Source organism: Alnus glutinosa, chromosome 4 (assembly GCF_958979055.1).
Source record: "Alnus glutinosa chromosome 4, dhAlnGlut1.1, whole genome shotgun sequence".
Taxonomy (NCBI): domain Eukaryota; kingdom Viridiplantae; phylum Streptophyta; class Magnoliopsida; order Fagales; family Betulaceae; genus Alnus; species Alnus glutinosa.
Window position 1 is genome coordinate 11,525,265 of NC_084889.1, and position 21,135 is coordinate 11,546,399.

At 35.8% G+C, this 21,135-nt stretch overlaps 1 protein-coding gene across 3 annotated transcripts; it reads right to left on the bottom strand.

Moving 5' to 3' along the window:
- Positions 1 to 8,465: 8,465 nt before the first annotated feature.
- Positions 8,466 to 11,384, bottom strand: LOC133866816 (protein indeterminate-domain 12-like). 3 transcript variants are annotated; one of them, XM_062303465.1, is made up of 4 exons: positions 11,152 to 11,384; positions 10,778 to 10,888; positions 10,298 to 10,694; positions 8,466 to 9,603 (listed from the first exon to the last, which is right to left on the bottom strand). In XM_062303465.1, the coding sequence occupies exons 2-4, from the start codon at positions 10,875 to 10,877 to the stop codon at positions 8,748 to 8,750; spliced, it is 1,353 nt and encodes a 450-aa protein (XP_062159449.1). In that variant the 5' UTR covers positions 10,878 to 10,888; positions 11,152 to 11,384; the 3' UTR covers positions 8,466 to 8,747. The 3 variants fall into 3 exon arrangements, with proteins under 3 accessions (XP_062159449.1, XP_062159448.1, XP_062159447.1); XM_062303464.1 differs by having other exon boundaries at positions 10,778 to 10,898; XM_062303463.1 differs by having other exon boundaries at positions 10,778 to 10,998.
- Between the last annotated feature and the right edge of the window lie 9,751 nt (positions 11,385 to 21,135).

Genomic DNA, 21,135 nt, shown 5'->3' on the forward strand with positions numbered 1-21,135 from the left:
AAAAAAAAAAAAGAAAAGAAAATGAGAGTAAAAAATAAGGCCAGGTTTTAATCTTGTGGGATTCAACCTTGTGTCCTCATAATAATAGTATGAGAAAACTTTACTTAACACCCCGAATTTTGATCACTTTTGCAATATATTCCCTAAAGTTCAAAAGCTCTCAATTTAGTGTATCGAACTTTTAAAAAACTTCAATTACACTCTTCCGTTATGATTTTCTGTTAAATCCTAACGGAGGCTATTAAAATTTCTAAAATACCCTTATTTAAAAATAAAAATGTCATTGTAATTTAAGGGTAATTTTATATAATGTTTACAGAGGTATAAGGGTCATTTTATCATTTGATTGTTTGATTTAACTTCAAACCTAACGGGAGGGGTGTGATTACAGAAAATTGAAAGTTTAATACACTAAATTAAAAGTTTTTGAACGTTGGGAGGACATTGCAAAAGTAATAAAGTTCAGGGGGGTTAAGTGAAGTTTCTTCCACTAAGCTCACCCTATCATTTGACATAGAGTCTTGAAATTAATATATATTTTTATTCATAAACTATGATGTGATCCATTCCTTAGTATTTTTTTTTTTTGTTCATCTTAAAATGAACTTGCATTTATTCTAAGCTTATCTATCGAGGCTAATTCTAAAATCTACCTTAATAGAGAATTGAGGTTCTACAAATGCTGTCTTTGGCACATCCTCCTTATGGACTTGAATTTGATGGTAACTTGAACAAAGATCTAGCTTAGAGAATTGTTGTGCTCCTCCCAATTCATTAAGTAACTCCTCTATCACTGGAATTAGATATTTATCTTTAGCAGTGATGTTATTTAAAGCCCAATAGTCCACGCACATTCACTAAGATCCTTTTTTTTTTTTGCGTAATAGTAACATAGTGAAAAATAGGGGCTGATGATGGGTCTGATGATAACGGCGTCTCGCACTTCTTACACATTCCTTTCAATCTCTGTTTTATAAAAGTGAGGGTGATTGTACAGTCACACATTGGTTGGTACACTTCCTGGCAATAAAGGAATACGATTATCATGTGACCTTTGGGGTGGGAGCTTATTGGGTTAAGCAAAAATATCAAAAAATTCTAATAGCAATGGTGCTAAATTGCTAATGCCAAACCCGATTCTTCAGTCAACGTCACAACTTCACTCCTTAATTGTAACAAGTACCACTGACAAGTCTTCTTTAAAATTTGTTCCATCCTGTGCCTACTAATAGTAGTGACGTTGCTACCATGTTTCCTGCAGAATGTCACTATATTCCTATTCAATGTAAACTTCATGGTTAACTTGGATAAATTCCAAAGTGTTAGTGAACCTCCTCCAACCAGCAGCTCCACATCATCAGCCGACACTCAAGACACGGTCATCGACAGTAGGCTAGTGGCCTCAGATTATGAAACACATTTGAATTCAATATTAGAGAAAGGATAAAAACTTAGTTATCCTTAGTTATCCTTGTTTGTAATTCAAACTTATTTATCATCATGTGCAATTCAAATTAGGTAGTTTTACTTTCAAATGTACAATATTAGAGTTCAACATAAACTCTTGTAACACCTCTATATATACAACATTCACATTTAGGTTTTGATTAAGTTAATCAAACCTATTCCCTCAAAAGTCTTTCATGGTATCAGAGCCAATCTAGGCTAACCCCTTTATATATTTTTCCGTATCCAATGGCCTCTTCTTCTGTTTTTAATGTTTCTGCACTTCCAACTCCTACCCAGCTCATCAAGTTGACTGACACCACCTATCTTCTATGGACTTCTCAATTGGTTCCAATTTTGAAAACACATGATCTCATGGGCATTGTGGACGGTTCAAAGCCCTGCCCCCCAAAATTCTTGCCTGATGAATACTCTGTCTGGGTCAAAACTTATCAATACATTTTAAGTTGGATCACTCTCAATCTCTCTGAATCCGCGTTGTCTACTGTTTATGGATTGCACACTTCCTGGCAGGTATGGCTCTCTTTGGCCACTCAATATGCCTCTGAATCCAAGACGCGTATTTCTCAATTGAAGCGTCAACTTCAAACATTACATCAAGGTTCCAAAACCTATGCTGCTTATCTTCAGCTTGCCAAATCATATGCAGATCAACTTGCTGCTATTGGCCAACCTGTTCCTGATGAGGAGTTTATCTCCTATGTTATGAGTGGTTTAAACCATTCTTTCAACTCCTTTGTTACTGTCATTATGATCTCCACCCGCAAAACTTCTATGACTTTTGCAGATTTTCATGATGAACTGTTGAACCATGAACTTCTGCTCAATCAACAGACTGCACCATCTGCCAACAGTACTTTTGCTCTTATGGCTCAGAAACTATGAGGTAGCAATCCCTCTGGCTTTCACTCTAGCCCCAAACCTCACTCTGGCTCCAGACCTTTTCAGCCTCACTATCCTCAGAAGTATCCTCCGCGGTACAACAATGCTCGGCCTCCTATGGGATTGTCTTCGTTTCCCAGGAGTCCACATACCTCAACTCGTCCTGCTAGAATATGAGGACCTCCTCCCAATGGCTCTTCTGGCCCTAGTATTTTTAGCCGTCCACCCTGCCAAATCTGTGGAAAAACAAGTCATCAGGCATTGGACTGTTTCCACAGAATGGATTATGCTTATCAGGGTCGCCATCCTCCTACACAATTGGCTACCATGGTTGCTCAGCATAACACAGTTCTTGAAGATCAATAGTGGTTTGCTGACAGTAGAGCGAATGCCCACATTACAAATGAGCTCGAAACTTTGGCAATCCAAGAGCCATTCCAGGGTCCTGATTCAGTAGCAGTGGGGAATGGAGATGGTCTAGCCATTGCAAATACTAGTTCATCTACTCTTTCTTTCTACTACTTTTCCATATTCCACTCCTCATTTTTAAACTTAAAGACATTTTACATTGCCCTGCAGCTTCCACCAATTTACTGTCCATTCAAAAATTTTGCAAAGATAATACTTGTTTCTTTATTCTAACTGATTCTCATTTCTATGTGAAGGACAATCAGACTTGGGCGACTCTGCTAGAAGGCAGGAGTGAAAATGGCTTGTATCCTTTGCGGTTTCAGAAGTCTCTCTTCAAACACAACTGCTGTTTTATTGCTTTCTTAGGCTTAAAGACCACACCTTTTGTGTGGCACTCTAGATTAGGTCACTCGTCCTTTGCCACAGTGTCCACTGTAATTAAATTTTATCACCTACCTGTTCTAAGTGGTGATTTATCCAATAAAAAGTTATTTTGTGTCAACTTGGTAAAGGAAAATCATTACTATTTTCATCTTCCACTCGTGTTTCTTGTGCTCCTTTAGAACTCATACATTCGGATCTTTGGACATCTCCAGTGATCTCTTTAAGTGGATGCAAATATTATATTATCTTTGTAGATGATTTTTCACGCTACACTTGGTTTTATCCTCTGCAAGCTAAATCAGATGTTTATCAATGTTTTGTCAAATACAAGGTTTTAGTTGAAAACCAATTTTCTTGCAAAATCAAGAGTCTTCAGTCTGATGGTGGGGGTGAATATACCTCCCATTAGTTTCAAAAAATTTTGTCTCAACATGGTATTCTCCATCGAAAGTCATGTCCATACACATCTCAACAAAACGGCCTCGCAGAAAGAAAACTAAGACATCTTCTAGAGACTGGTTTGACTCTCCTTGCTCACTCAGGTCTTTCCAACAAATTTTGGGTTGATGCTTTTCTTACTTCTACTTATCTTATCAATCAGCTTCCCATTGTGGTCTTACAAAATATCTCTCATTTTCAAAAGCTGTTCAATACTCCTCCAGATTACAAATCTCTAAGGGTCTTTGGTTGTAAATGTTTCCCCTTACTTCATCCCTATACAACACAAATTGGAATTTAGATCAAAATCCTGCATATTTTTAGGATACAGTAATGCTGGCTATAGGTGTCTAGATATTGCCACTAATAGAGTTTTTCTCTCTAGGAATGTTGTGTTTGATGAGAACTGTTTTCCTGCAAAAGATCATGCCAAGCAGCACCTGTCTTCTAAGCTCAATGCCTCTACTGATGTGTCCTTTCTCATGCCTCCACGCATTACACCAATACTGTCAAGTTCGGCTCCACCTCCTCAACCAACTGATCTTACTTTGATCTCTCTAGCACCAGTTTCAGCTCCATCTCCACATGCCTTTACTGATTCTTCGTTGGACTCCAATGAGGTATCTCCCCAATCACTCATTACATCTCCTATTTTACATGAACCCTCTCCTTCTGTCCATCTTGAATCTGCTACAGCGTTACCCGACTCTGCCATTGTGCCTAATCATGTTCCTCTACCTGATCCCCTACCTATTCTTGCTCACCCTTCTTCTAATTCTTCTCAACCCCATCACAGTATGGTCACAAGATCCCAAACCGACTCCCTGAAACCTAAACCATTTTTAGATTTCCATCTTTTCTACACATCCAAGCATCCCCCTATTGCTCTTCATACATCCCTATCTCTAGTTGAACCTACTTGTTACACTAAAGTTGCTACTGATCCTCGTTGGAGAACTGCTATGGCTCATGAATTTGATGCACTTATGACCAATGGCACTTGAACTCTCTGTCCTAGACCTTTACACACCAATATCATTAGGAATAAATGGGTTTACAAGATCAAACAACATGCAGATGGCTCCATTGAACGGTTCAAAGCACGCTTAGTTGCTAAGGGATTTGATCAAAAATGTGGACTGGATTACACTGAAACTTTCAGCCCTGTAATCAAAACAGCCACTATTCGAATTGTGTTAGCTCTTGCAGTTCAGTTTAATTGGGAGATTAGACAATTGGATGCCTCCAATGCATTCTTACATGGCACATTGCTAGAGGAAGTTTTTATGGAACAACCTCAGGGTTTCCAAGATAAAGAGCAACCAGATTCTATCTGCAAACTACATAAGGCCATTTATGGTCTCAAACAAGCACCAAGAGCATGGTTTACATGTCTCTTGGCTGCACTGCTTAGTCATGGATTTCGGGCTTCTCTTGTTGATACTTCTCTATTTATTTTCCTGCATGGTGATATTCAAATTTTCATCCTAATTTATGTAGATGACATCATTATCACTGGTACTCACAGCAAGGTTATTTCATCAATTATCTCCAAGCTTCAATTGCAATTTCCTCTCAAAGATTTAAGTCCTCTCCATTTCTTCCTAGGTGTACAGGCCACCTTCTCCTCAAATGGACTTCATTTATGCCAGACAAAGTACATTTCAGATCTCTTACACAGGACTCGGATGCTTGGTGCTAAGCCCTCCAAATCCCCGTGTTCCTCAAGTGCCAAACTATCAAAATTTGATGGTGAGATTCTGCCAGATCCATCTGAATATCGTCATGTGGTTGGTGCCTTACAGTATTGTACTCTTACCAGACCTGAGATAGCATTCTTTGTTAATCAGCTATGTCAGCACATGCACTCTCCATCTTCTACACACTGGACTGCTGCTAAGAGGGTTCTTAGATACCTCAAAGCTACACCCTCACATGGTCTTTTCTACTCCAGGACCTCTGCAATTGCAAGCTTTTTGTGACTTTGATTGGGCTGGTAGCCCTGATGACCGCCGCTCAACATGCATCAGGATTTTGTGTTTTTCTTGGTAATTGTTTAATCTCATGGTCAGCCAAGAAGCAACCGATTGTCTCTCATTCTAGTACAGAGGCAGAATACCGTTCAATGGCCATAGCAACCGTGGAACTTTATTGGTTAAGAATGCTTTTTAAAGACTTGTCAATACCATTCCTACATGCTCCAATTCTCTGGTGTGACAATGTGAGTGCATTAGCCTTGGCATCAAATCCGGTATATCATGCTAGGACAAAGCATATAGAAGTCGACTATCACTTTGTCTGAGAGAAAATCATCAATGGGGATATTTTGATGAAGTTCATCTCCACCCTTGATCAAATAGCAGATATATTTACAAAGGGTCTTTCAACAACTCGGTTCACGTTACTAAAGTCCAAGCTTTTGGTTGATTCTCCTCCCATAAGCTTGCGGGGAACTGTTAGTGAACCTCCTCCAACCAGCAGCTCCACATCATCAGCAGACACTCAAGACTACTCTTCATCACGTATTATCTCCAACAGCACACCACAAGACACGGTCATCGACAATAAGCTAGTGGCCTCAGATTATGAAACACATTTGGATTCAATATTAGAGAAAGGATAAAAACTTAGTTATCCTTAATTATCCTTGTTTGTAAATCAAACTTAGTTATCATTATGTGTAATGCAGATTAGGTAGTTTTACTTTCAAATGTACAGTATTAGAGTTCAACATAAACTCTTGTAACACCTCTATATATACAACATTCACATTTAGGTTATGATTAAGTTAATCAAATATATTCCCTCAAAAGTCTTTCACAAAGCACATCACCAAGGGTCTTCTGCCATTATATACCTAAAACCACTTCATAATCGCCAAGTGGCAATAAAAAAAGAAAGATAAGCTTGCGACTCTTGGTCTTGCACAACCAACTTGACGTTCAAGCACTTATGTTGGCACATCAAGGTTCTTCCATTCGCCAATTTTACTTCAAACTGCTCGCAACGCTCTGCAAGGTTTGAGATTCTTTGAGCACGCAATACCTTCATCAAGAATGTTATTGGTGCTACATGTGTCGATCAATACTATAAATGGCTAACATTTGAGAAGGCCATTAACTCTCGTGGTTTGTGGGTTCGAATAGCCGGCCAAGGCATGTACAATGTAGGCCATCTCACCTTCATCATTGACAACTTCATTGTCTTCTTGATTTGACTCGTCACTATCTATTTCTGGCACGATCTGTTCCACCATCGACTCAATCATCAATAGGTTCCCCTGTTTACACACATGTCCTCTATGTCACTTCTCATCGCAGTTCCAGCAGAGCCTATTTGTTATTTCTTTAAGTTCATTCTGGATCGATCGGGCAATCTTTCTTATTGGAGCTGAGGAGGAACCACTCCCACCAACAACTGGCTTACATGACGCCATGGTCGTTCAACGAGTTTCTTCGTTAAGCCTCTCTTCCTACACTCTTGAGAACGAAAACGCATCTACAATGGTCCATGGCCAATAATTATTGACTTCATCTGATATCAGGTCAAAAACCTTCAATAAAGGTGACGATCAGCTGTCTCTCAGACCAATCATGGGCACGGTTGGTAAGGCGCTCAAATCGGCCTTGATATTCGTTGATTGGGAAGGTTTATAATCAAATCTTAGCTAATTCATCGTTGATATTCTCAAATGTCAAGGGGCCAAACTGTACAAGAAGCCCTTCCTCAAACTCCGCCCAAGTGGATATCCCATGGCATGACTCAAACCAATCGTACCATTGGACGGCTTCACCTTCAAAATGGATGGATGCAATTTCTACTCTGGATGCTTCTACATCCCGCGTAAACGAAAAAATCGCTCCTCTCTCGACACCCAACCGGATAGATTGTTTCCATACCATTGATGAAAGTCGATCTTCACGTGCAGAAAGATATGGTCATGATCTCATGCATATCCAAACATGTACAGTTCTAATATCAAAACTAGAATAACATAATCCCTTTAACTGGAACAAGTATATTCTTGCACTGGAATAGGAATAAAATAAAGCACACCTGGCCTTGTTAGGTTTAGCCTGTAGCCAAACACCCAATGTCTTCTTCAACTAAAATCGTTCCAGTAGTCTACGTCGCCCAACTCGTCACCCGTACTCCATCACCACGAACAATGACGGAGCAACATGCCACCGTCGAACACCAGCACGCATATATAGCACAATGACACCTCCCACGGATGAACTGCTATGATACTAGATGATAGGATCGATGGAAATTAAAAAAGGAAAAATTAATAGAAAACTTAAAGAGAAAGAAAAAGGGATGATCTCTTCGAGGGGATCGGGCCTCCAAATATGGCTCGAGCAAAGAGTGTTTTTCCTTGATGATCGGCCATACATGCAACATCTGCAGCTTATTAATTTATAGGATCAAATGCAAGCTTAAATAGCTAGCGCCTGCGCTGCCTCTAGCTACCACTAGTCATGGTGGCCATTTCTTGGCCTGCATGCCAAGATCTTATTGGACCTGGTTTAGGGCTCATTTCCAAAACCTCTTTTTTCCACCAGCACTATATATGAGACCTAATTTTTGTTTTTTTTCGGATTTCTTTTTGTACTCTCGTTGAATTGTTGTGTTTATATATATATATATATATATATATATATATTGGTAGTAATGGGAATCTCATCTTACCCATAAAAAGAGAAAAGTACGTGACCAAAATACTTTGATTTGTTGTTTTACTTGGGGAAAAATAAAATAAAAAATCAAACACCCGACACTAAGCCAAAAACTAAAGTTTCTAGTCCAAAAAAAGGGAAAGTAAAGTCGGAAGAGCAAAAAATTAAATAATCAGCAGGCACTTTCTCACAATGGAGCTGGACTTTACTAAGAAAAAAATATAAATTACTTCCACGTTCTCTGTGGAATGAATAAGCATGCTTATCGCTTGCATATTTCTCCATTTATAATAATAATAATAATAATAAACATATGATGAATTCCAACAACAAATAATTGATAATCGAAACAATTCCAAACCTGATCCAGCAAAATGATAGGTGCTGCTCTTTCTTTCTAGGGAAGGACTTAAAAGCTAGGTCACTAAAAGGTACCGAAGCAGAAGAAAGAAAGAAAGAAGAAAAGAAAGCAAGGTCAGCCAAAGGCTAACCTTGCCAAGGTGGTTGGTTCTGATTGTGCTGTCCATATGTTGAAGAAGGATTCATGTAATCAAAGCCAGCCATGTTGAGAAAATCTTTATGAGAGAATGCCCCAACACCCAAAAAGTCTCTTGTCAGTCCATCGTTGCCGCCACCTCCATTGCTTTTGCTAAATGGTGATTCCGTTGCTTTTGAGAGAGCATCCTGAAAATCACCCTCCCTTTTTGGATTCATAATCATCCTATGATAATCCTCTTCAAAGGAAGATCCTTCAAACCCAGTTGAAGAAGGCAAAGACCTCATCATCATGTCATGAAGAAGCTGAGAATGAACTCCACATGATCCTGAGTTTGCAGCAGGCACGCCCTGCTCAATGAACCCAGTACTACTGGTGACAACAGCAGCTTTATTCCCGAAAGATGCCAATGAATGAGACCCACTTCCCATTTCTTCACGTGAAGACAGACCCAAACAAGAAACAGCTGTAGGTGATGGTGAGGGTTTGCTCATTGTAACGCCCATTTGTGCTGCTTTTTGCAATAATGCAGTTGCCGACATGTGTGGGGAAGCTGCTGGTTGAAAGGGGGGAAGTGTAGAATCAGGTTTAGAAGAGTTAGGGCTAGGGTTTTCATGGTGGGCTAAATTTGTCGAAAATAGATGCGAGGAGAGATTTAATGGGGAGGGACCAGCCAACCATGGTTGTATTTCTGGTGCAAGATTTAGTTCTTGTTCTCTTTTCAGTACTGGAAGTGCTGCTTGGATTCCATGGCTATGGAGAAGTGAGTTTGTCGCTGTGATTGCTCTGCCACTCTCCTGTGCTAAAGCATCACAGAAGGCTCTGTGAGTGATGAAACTGTCCCTCCTGTGACCATGAAAACAAGAAGAAAAAACAAAAAGAGGAACCATAAAAATACTGCTTAAACAGTGTAAAAGTACTCTCTCTATCTCATCACACCTTTTTGAATTGTCGTTCTTTTTTCTCTGAGGACAAAAAAACTTAGCAGCAGTATTCTCTACCATTAAAGGTTCCTAATCAGCTGGCCACTTTACAGCAGCTATTACGAGTTAAAAAGTTTCAACCTCACTTCTCACTCTCTTTTCTCTCCGTGCTTCATCACGTTCACTGCAATAAGATGTTAATGGGTATTCGCATAAAATTTAAAGTTGATGTATATCTAATGATGTATGTTGATGCGTTTTTTTTTAAAAAATAAATAATATAACATGATAAATGTTCTAACTTTAAATTTTAATTTATAAAATGAATACTGTCAAATTTTATTTAAAACGAAAAATATCCTGATTCAAGTTAAATGCGGTGACTCTCGGAATTCTAATGAAATGAAATTTGATTTCTGCTATTAAATGGAGAGTCTTCTTCTTCTGAAGTCTGAACCCCCCCACCGACATGCAATACAATATACATGGCAGAAGAAGATGCAGATTTGAAAAGCTATTTGTTCAAACATGGAATAAAGATTTAAAAATGAAAAACCTGAACCCTAAATTTCTTTTCTCATTAATTATTCAATAGTATATATGCTGCTCGATCTTACCTAGAGAAAAGGGTTCCACAATCACATCTATACTCTCGAGTGCCACAAATCTTAGAGTGAGCTTTCCAGTCTGATTGAACTGCATAACGCTTTGAGCACCTTTCACACTTCCACTTCTTTTCCCCATGCTTCCTGGAAAAGTGCTTCTTGATTCCTGTGAGGTCCCCAAGAGCCCTTGACGGGTCATGGTGTACGCATGTTAGCTCTGGGCATACATACACCTTTTTCCTTACCTGTTCGCCTGTCCTTTGCTTTAACTTCCAGGGCACGTTATGCCCTCTTCTATGAAGCTGAAGGTTTTGATCTCTCTGAAACCCTTTGTTGCAGATGTCACATATGAATCTGTTTGTTGCTAAGAGACTTTTGGGGGACAAAGCTATCACTTCTGCTTCTGGGTCTGGTTCAAAACCAAGATTAAATGAAAACCCATCAAACAAAAATTGGAAAAATTAATCCTGGTTAGTTGTGATGATCTGAAACCTGGTTTGCCTGGAAGACTCCTCTTCTTCTTCGGTGGTGGTGCTAGATTTGTAGACGCAGAGGGCTGTTGAGAGTACAGAGTGGCAGAAGTCTCATTCATCCTCTTCCTTTCTATATTAAACTAAACAGCTTTGTGTGAATAACGACACAAATTAAAGTATGAGATTCATGAGATCATCTTTACATCTATGACATGGCGTCCTGAGATCTTAGCTCAGACCCTAGTTTAGAAAGACTTACATAAGTATAATCCCAACAAGGAAAAGCTGTATCATAGAGCTGATTTCAGCTTATCACAAACTTTCAAAACGCTTGGAAATTGAAGCAAAGAAAGAAAGAAATGAGAAAAATTAATAAATAGTTTAGCAGCAAACCTCTTGTAGCCTAGTTAGCTAGTTGCTGCTAAAACCAAGAAGATTCACCATTAAACAGAAAAACAATTGTAAAATATGAAAGATGAGAGAGATCTAGAGAGAGAGAGAGATGTGGATGAGATTGAGAAGAGATTCTTTTGAAACTCCCTACCCATCCAAGACCACAGCCAAGCCAACAGGCTTGTTCTGACGTGCGCTTTCTGTCTTTTCCTTTGTTCTCTTCCCAGTACCAGAAAATCTCTCCTTTATCATTTGTATTTAATTACTTTATTCAATTATATTTTCTGCCTCAAATATATATTATTAACTTACACCGCCTTTCCCTTCCCAGAAAAGAGTAGGCCGTATAGCAACCAAAGTAAAAAGAGGACAAGATTTTTCACCCCATCTATACAGTACAGACTACAGAGAGAGTTGATAAGGAGATGATAAGAAGTTGATTATGGGGTTTTAACTTCATGGCTAAAAGAGATAAAAGCAACTCCTCTTTTCTCTGTGCAGTTACACTTGGCATGATTGCTTCAGCGATTGAGTTCCAGCCGATATGCTCATGGGAAACAGTTCTCCATTCGTTTTTTTTAACAGTTATTCTCAGTAACTTTTCCAATTTTTCTTTCTTTTATTAACCAAAACTCAATAAGTCTATGAAGCCTGGCATTGAAACTCTGTTTTCAAATATTAAAGTAATAAACAAGTAGGTTGGTCCCCCACCCCAATGCTGCCCATCCCATCATTCACTTTATATTGCATGAGAGATAGAGAATCGGAAGTTAAAGGTCTATCTGGTTTGGCGCGGTATATATATATATATATATTTTTTCTCTGCCTTTTTTATTTTATTTGTTTTTTTATGAAAATTTAAATAGCTAACGAAAAGAAAAATATGTATATAAATGAATGATTGTATTTTCTTGATGATCAAACTGTACAAAGTTCAACTTATTTATTGTTGAATGAGGCTGATGAAATATGCATGGAAAAATAATATTCTACAATAATTAGGCTTACAGCTTACTCTTCACTTAATCAAATTCCCAATACGAATTCAAGGGCGAATTGAACACAAGATGAGACTTTATCACCGTGGAGCGGCTTTTTATATTTTGTTCGAAAAATTCACGATTTCAAATTTTATTGTTGTATTATAAGAAGAAAAAAATAGAATAAATCCTTTTTTTTATTGAGCGTGTTGCTTGTTCATTTTGACGACTTTATTATTATATTTTGTCATACTAATTTTTATTCTACCTTCCCAAGACAAGATTCTGCAGTAACTAAGATATGAAATATTATGACAATATTCTGAGAATATTTCTAAGAACATTATCATAATATTATGTACATAGTAGCATGAAATCTAATAATAAAAAATACATTAAGCAATAATATATTCTAACATCTCCGCTCAAGCATAAGGTATTAAGTTAAGAATCATCTTGAATTTGAAAATTAGATTACGAAGACTCCTTGAGAGATGAGATTTGATGAAGATATCGACATGTTGATCGAGAGAAGTATTGAGTTGTAAGTGTATACTACCTTGTTGAAGATGATGATAAATAAAATGATAATCAATCTCAAAATGTTTGGTATGCTCAAAAACCCTCATTTTCGATCTACAACAATCAACAAATCCAAAGAAGCTCAAAAGTTTGAGTTAGCAAGATCAGCTCGGTATTCGACTTTCGTACCGGAGAGGACAAAAACAAATTGCTTTCTTAATTACTATGCAAAGAGAAAAGTGATGCCCCAAAGTAAGAAAAATAAAACTGGCTGCTAAAGACCTAAGTCATCACAAGTCATCATAAAAAGGTTTTCCCCATGAAAACCTTTTTCTTAAATAGGAGTAGGAGGCCCTAGAGTTAATTAACCAATTGTCCTCTATTTTTTTAATCTATTCGAAAATGCTTCTTATTTAATTTAAAGGAATTCTCTTTTGTAAAGACACTATTGTTTAAAACCTTTTAAGTTTTTTAAACCTCTAATTTTTTTTTAAATTTTTTTTTTTTCATTTTCTCTTAGAAAATCACTTTGTCAAATTTTCTATTTTCAAAATTTCCAAAAAATCCAGAAACTCTTAAATTAACTTTTGGGACATCTAATTATTAGGGGACATTAATATCAAGATTGGCCCATCATGACCTTCTCCTAACTAGTTTCTAAGTTATTAAAGCCCAAAACTCTAAATCACACTAATCTCATGCAACTTGGGGCCCATAACCTAAAATAAATAGATCAATCACGAGTTTATGAACTAGATTATGAGATTCAATAAAATCAGTGCATGGTGCATGATTCCACATGAAAAACAGTGTCGGATGCTTCCTGAAAACTTCCTAGAATGATATGAATAAACTATACTAATCGAAACTCACTTTTTATTGATTTTAGAATTGATTTATGGACCTTTGAAGTTTCTATCTAGAACCCAAAATCCCACAAAAATCATTTAAAAAAAAAAAAAAATCATTTTTGAAGATTGAAGAATGACATTTACCCTATTTAAAGATTGAAAACATCAAAACAAACTCATATAGGACTCGGTCCTACTATGGCTGATGGTTGATCCCTATGTAGCGTTTTTGTATCATGTTCGTGCAACTAAAAATCAACAATCCAATGCACTCTCATGCTTAGATTATTTTTTAAATTACGAAGTTATGATTTTTATGAAACTATATATGCCTAGTTTATCATGTCCACAATGAAGTATGGTTTAAAACATGTTTGGATGATTGAAAACATGAACCAACCAGTATCATACACGTGTTTATATGATGTCTACATGCATGAAAACAGCAAGAAATCCAAGGTTTATGCAACTCACATCATATATCTATATGAACTAACAAAAACTTTCAAGATTCAAAGATATAGTCTAGTTTCATCAAAACTAGAATTTTGACAAAACTTTTGAGTAAAAGAGTTGAAAATATGTGAAAACTTACAATCAAAAGGTGAATATTTGAATGAAAACTTTCTCCCAAGGTTCTTCCTTGATCGAATAATTAATGAAGAGGAATTGAAGAAAACTTTGTTTTCTTCAAGAACTATATATATGGGTGGCCGATTTTCCTCAAGGAGTTAATTAGGGAGTTTTGTGTTCTCTTGTGATTTGAAAAATTTTGCAGGAATGAGAGGCTAAAGAGGGTACACAACCAAAGAAGGGTTTAAATTGGCTAGGAATCTAGGATTGTGTCATTTTGTCTCAAGGATTAAGGTTTTAACAGTCCAAATTAAGTTAGGATTGTAATTTTAAAAAAATAATTGACAGATTTGGACAAAAATGGCCCTACATAGTCAGCCAACTTAGGGAGCTTAAAAAAATTATTTTTTTCAACTTTATTTTAAAGCCAAAATCATGCTAATACCGTGGCAAAACATAATAAGAATGAATCTAATAATGCTCAATTATGCGCTAAATGTGACGCAAAAAAAATTATTTTTATGCCAACATGCTAAAAATTTTAATTGGTCATGTGAACCTCATTTGATCCAGTAACTTAGGCTAGTCTAACTAGGGTTGGGATGTTATATCGTAACATTGAGATCCCCACTTCACTTCAAGGTTTTGGAAAAGCCTGCAAAAGGCCATGGGCATTAAGCTGTTATTCAGTAAGGCCTTCCACCCACAAATAGACGGCTAGTCATAAAGGACTATTCAGATCTAAGTGGACAGGTTGCGGGCTTGAGTTCTAGACTTCAAGGGAAGTTAGATTCAATACCTTCCCTTGATCGAGTGCATTTATAATAATAATTATCAAGCGACTGTGAAGATGGCACCATACGAGTCATTGCATGGATGCAGCTATCTCTCACCTTCGTACTGGGACAAGGTGGGTGAGAAACAACTTTTGGGGCCGGAGGTTGTACAAAATACATAAGCAAAAGTCACCCTCATCATGTAGAGAATGATGACAACCCATGATCGTCAGAACATTATGCAGATAAGCGCCGACGAAGCTAGAATTCGGAGTCAAGGATTGAGTGTTCCTGAAGATTTTGCCTATGAAGTGCGTGATGAGATTCAGTGAAAATTGAAAGTTGAGGTCCCACTACATTGGACAGCTTGAGATGTTGTTGAGGGTAGGTTCAATGGCGTATAAGGCTGCCCTACCTCCAAATCTCACTTAGGTACAAGATGTATTGCATGTGTCGACGCTGCGAAAATAAGTGCCCAACCCCACTCACATCATTAGTTATAAGCCACTATAAATTCAAAAGAATTTGCCTTATAAGGAGATATCGGTAGAGATCTTGGATCAGAAGGAGCAGGAACTGAGCACGAAAAAGATCAAACTGTTAAAGGTGCTATGGAGGAATTATGGAATTGAAATGGCCTCGTAGGAGTTGGAACAAGAGATGCGCAACAAACACCTACAACTATTTGAAGATTAAGGTTTTCTTTAATATATAATTCATTGAGTGATTTTATAAGTTGTATGTAAGCCATGTGTAGAATGAAGTGAATAGTTAATTCTGTCTAGTGTTGGACATCATCTTAGTTGATCTTATTTTTCAAGGTGATTAGGTACATCCATATGCTCGTTGGACATCATATCGATTAGTTACGTGCCTATTGGAAGTGAGGTGCGCAACAAACACCTGCAGCTATTTGAGGATTATAATTTTCTTTAATATATAATTCATTGAGTAATTTTATAAGTTGTATGCAAGCCATGTGTAGAATGAAGCGAATATTTAATTCTGTTTAGTTTCAGACATTATCTTAGTTGATCATATTTTTCAGGGTGATTAGATACATCCATATGCTTGTTGGACATCATATCAAGTAGTTATGTGCCTATTGGAAGCGTGTGGAAGACGATGGGATTGAAGATGATTATTACGACATGTCTGACATAAACTATGATTACCTCAACAAGGATGAGACAGAAAATGATCAAGAAAATTGGGAAACGAATAGGAAGGTCTTAATGATTGGAGGCACGATTGGGACGAAAACCCACAGTTAAGAGTGATTCAAGACAAATGTGATGAAATTCCTCAAACGCAGATGGAGCACGACGTATTCACTTTCAACCCATATGCTTTTGTTGACCTAGTGGACTCAAGTAATTATTCTTATTGTTTCTCGATAAATTTCAAGGATGAAAAATTGTATAAGGAGGGAGGGTGTAACACCCCACTTAGAACAATACAAATATATATATATATTATTGATAGAAATAAAGAGAATTTATTGTGCAAATGGATAGAGATGAATAGAGCTTGTAAGCGTTTGATCACTATTATATATAGTCAACATTGGGTGTTCGTTTTTAATTAATATGAACAATTTTGAAAAAATTCAATCAGTCGAACTTGGGGTTCGATCTATCAAAATCGGATCTCCATGTGGCGAAACCATGCACGCTAGTAGGTGAGAAATGACCCGCATTAAACGGGTGTGACGTACTTTGATCGATCAAATTGGGCTATGTTCAATTGAACAAGGAATCAAGTGTGCAAGTAGGTGAGATTCGAAGTACATTTAATGAGAACTTTCATGTTTCGATCGATTGATATTGGATTCGATTGATCAAACTTGTTTTAAGTCCTCATAGTCTTATTTGATTCACATACATACTATTACCATTCAGACGATATTCGTATCGTTTGGACGTTTTGCTGAGATGGACCATTTGAATGATTTTCACAGGAAATTTTTCTTAAGCGTTTAAAATCTTATGTTCTTACATTTTTGGGACTTTTGACTATTCTCACGCTAATATAAACGCTTAAGCACTAATTAAGGGGGCTTTAATCCTAATTAAGTGCGGATATTACATGGAAAGAGAAGAAAAAGGCTCATATTAATGAATAGTATGAAAGTTTTATTAATATGTTATGAAATATAATAGCAAAAAAAGAAGCATGTGCCTATATATATTTATCTCTCTAATCCCACTGCCAACAGAGATTAGCATAACAGTCATAGATACTGTGTGAAAAAAGATTAGTAGACGAGAAAACATGATGCAACCACATTGACTTAAGTTGAGAAGGTGTGGGTTATCAACAAGGATTCCTTCCTTGAGTATGCCACTCATAGCGTCAGCATAGTCATGGTTGTGTGTCTCCCATGGCGTTATCATAGTCATGGTCGAGCAAGGATGCTTCTCCTTAGTTAGTTTAGTGTGGCCTGCAGTCGCAGAAGTGTTCAAATGCCCAAAGGGGCTCGTCAACCCTAAATTGTAAAGGGGTAAGTGTACGGTATCAGGCCAATGAAGAAGGCTAGAATAGTTAGTAAGAAAAGTTCAAGAAATAAAGTATTTTAATGGTAGAGTAAGTTCAGGTATGTTTGTTATTGTATTTTGAGTGTATTTTTATTTTTTTTTTCAAAAAAAAAAAAAAAAGTGTTTTGATGTAACATAAATGTAAAAATAATTTTGAGTATTTTTTGTTTTGGATTGTTTGTTAATGTTTTTTTTTTAAAAAAAAAAACATATAATAATAATAATAATAATAATAATAATAAAAGCATATGAAGAAAATTTTAACAAACCAAGTCTTCAATTTATGATGTAAGCAAAGTTTAGAAATAAAAAGGATTAAATGATAGAATATTTTCTAACATTGTTATGCATTCAAGTTTAGAAAAGAAAGAAAGTTTGTATATTAGAATATTTCTAGTTCTATTATATGTGTTAGAAGAAAACTCTCTTTATACGTTTTAAGAAATGAGAATTTTATTTTTGGCTTTTCAAACAAAGTGAGAGTAAATTATTTCACAATTTTTCTCGTAGTAAGTTATTATGATAAACTAAAATGTTATTACTTTTACATTCAAGAAAAAGATTAAGAAATATATTTTTATTAGAAAAAAGAAAGGGATCGCACCACACATTATTTTGAATAGTTGTTTACTTCCTGAGCTTTGAATTCACGTTTTCACTTATAAAATATTGTTTTACAGAGATTATAAATGCAAAAGAGGGTAGAATAGATGGTAGGCATAGTCCTTAATATTTTGAGTGTACAACTTTTGGTCCAACTTGGAGCTTAATTAGTTGAATGACACAGTAGCATTTTGTTATATAATTAAAACTTATTTAATTTGAGTGACATATTTTAATATGTAAATTGCAATTTTGAGTACTTGAAGTACATAGGTGTGAATGACTGCAACGATGATTATGCCCTGGAGCTTTATTCCATATATGCTAGTGATTTTAATTATATAAATAATTAAGGACACTACACCTTTTCTCCATGACAATTTTCTCTCATACTATTTAACACATAAATCTCTCATACTAGGCCAAGTAAGCTTGCAAGCTAATTTTACCATTTGATAAGCTTACACAGTCTTCACCCCATATTCACACTACACACCAATGTTCGTCCTTGAGTTTTCTTTTATTAATCTAATTATTTCTTACTTCTCTCTTCTATTTGTTAATGATTTTAGGGTAGGAGTTGCCAAGAAAATTTTTGGTGAAGCTCAATGTTTATGCTAATGACTCAATCCTTCCAATGTAGAAGATGTGGGCATACTTCTATCTATAAATCTTCTTCCCATTTACCATAGATTGACACAACAGTTTCTATTTCACTTTTATCGATGATCATTTGTCATGTGCTTGAAGCGAAGATGCACCCTAATAATGTGATAGTCACCCTGTCCAAAAATTTCTCAATTCAAGGGAATTGAAAAATAAAAATAAGTTTTGAAAATGTTTAATAACCCCCTAAATCCCCTCAAATCCTCAACGCTTGCCCAAATAAAAGAATCCAAACAAGGGAGAGTGTAATGCCTCCATCCTTTCTTATTATATCGTGTATCCCTCTATTACTTAGAAAAGAAAAGAAAAAGAAAAGAAAAAAATTTAATCTTCTATCAAAACATTCTCTATGAGGGTCATCAAGTCATAAAGCACTAGTCCAGCTACTTGAATTAAGGCTAATAATTTTTTTATACGGCTGGTAAATTTGACACGAATACAGTACGAAATTAGTGAGTTAGATTTTAGTGTAATAAGATTTGATTCAAATCGGGTTGATCCAATTAGACATAGTAAATAAATAGGTTATTTTTGGATCAACCCAAAATTGACTCACATAACCCATATAAATTTAAATTATATTTTAACTTCATCTACCTCCCATCATGTTAATAATTAATGTTGATGCTTACTGAGGAAGTCAATTCATAATATTTGTTGGAATGTAATTCTTTATTGCTATAGGTTTGTTTATGTTTTTGAATAAAACTTCTAGGCCTTCATTAACTCAATAAGAAATATCATGCTCAGCAAGTACAATACTTTGAATAAATATAGGACATTTTCTCCATCCACATTTGTTATAGAGATTGGTGAAGATCTGTTTTTGCTAAATAATGCGTTGTTTCATTAGCTTCCCTTTTAATATGCCCTACAAACCATGACTTAAAACCATTCAACCTAGTTTTTACATCTTCAATTAATTAGTTATACCAACTCCAACAACCTCATTTCTATTGCAAAACATGCACAATTTTAAGAGCATTTTCCTATACTATTACTCGTTGGATCCCCAAATCTCTATAGAATTCTACCGTCTTCCATACTGCTATTGCCTCAGTTATTGTTGGATCAAACATGCATGTTTACAACTCATATGAATTTGTATAAGTTTAGCAGTGAATTTGATTTGAGTTGGGGGTGGGAGGAAGGGGAAGAATCCTGGTGGAGAATTTGGGTGACTATGAATAAAACTCATACGGATATTTGTTATTGATATAATTTATGTTTATAAGAGCATATCCAGAAGGAATAGGCAAAATAACTAGTGAAAAAAATACAAATTTCTATTTTAGCTACTTATTTTTCTATACATAGTTCAACATATTTGCTATTCTATTCTCTATTTTTTTTAAATATTATTTTTGTGTGGGAAAAAGTGGGGGGAAGGGGAAGAATCTTGGTGGAGAATTTGGGCGACCATGAATAAAACTCATACGGATATTTGCTATTGATATAATTTATGTTTATAAGAGCATATCCAGAAGGAATAGTCAAAAATAACTAGTGAAAAAAATACAAATTTTTATTTTAGCTACTTATTTTTTTATACATAGTTCAACAGATTCGCTATTCTATTCTCTAATTTTTTAAAATATTATTTTGTGTGGGAAAAAGTGTGAAAGAGAGGAGAGGAGAGGAGAGGAGAGGAGAGGAGAGAGAGAGAGAGAGAGAGAGAGAGAGAGAGAGAGAAGGAAAGCGAGAGAAATAAAATAATAACAAACTTTTTGTAGTGTGAATAGTGAATAGACAGAAGAACCTATTTAGAGCATATTCAACAGAATAGACAAATGACTCAAAATAGTCAAATTTGACTATTATGAGCTATTTTTCGTCTCTAGCAGAATATGCGTAGTATAATTTTTTTTTTTTTTTCTTTTAGTATGAATGGTAATTAGGCTCTTCTGCATATTCACTATTCACACACCTATTTATAACATATTCAACAGAATAGGCAAATAGCTCAAAATAGTCATATTTGACTATTATGAGCTATTTTTTGTTTCTAGCAGAATATGCATACTATAATTTTTTTTCTTCTAGTGTGAATAGTAATTAGGCTCTTTTGCATATTCACTATTCACACACCTATTTAAAGCATATTCAACAGAATAAGCAAATGGCTAAAAATAGTTAAATTTGACTATTATGAGCCATTTTTCGTCTCTAGCAAAATATACATCATATAATTTTTTTTTCTTCTAGTGTAAATAGTAATTAGGCTCTTCTACATATTCACTATTCACACTACATTAGTTTTTTTAAAAAAATTATCTCTCTCACTTTCCTTCTTTTACTCTTTCTCTCACTCTTTCTTTCACACTATTTTCTACACAAAATAATATTTAAAGAAAATAGAGAGTAGAATAAAGAATCTCTTGTAGTGTGTATAGAAAAATGAATAGCTAAAATAGAAACTTGTACTTTTTCAGTAGTTATTTTGGTTAGTCTTGCTGGAGATGCTCTTATTATTCAC

Coding starts and splice junctions, on each gene's coding strand:
- LOC133866816 (XM_062303465.1), bottom strand. CDS start 10,877: ATGAATGAGACTTCTGCCACTCTGTACTCTCAACAGCCCTCTGCGTCT. Junction 10,695..10,777: donor GAGTCTTCCAGGCAAACCAG/GTTTCAGATCAT, acceptor GTTTTGAACCAG/ACCCAGAAGCAGAAGTGATA. Junction 9,604..10,297: donor TGTGGAACCCTTTTCTCTAG/GTAAGATCGAGC, acceptor TCATGGTCACAG/GAGGGACAGTTTCATCACTC.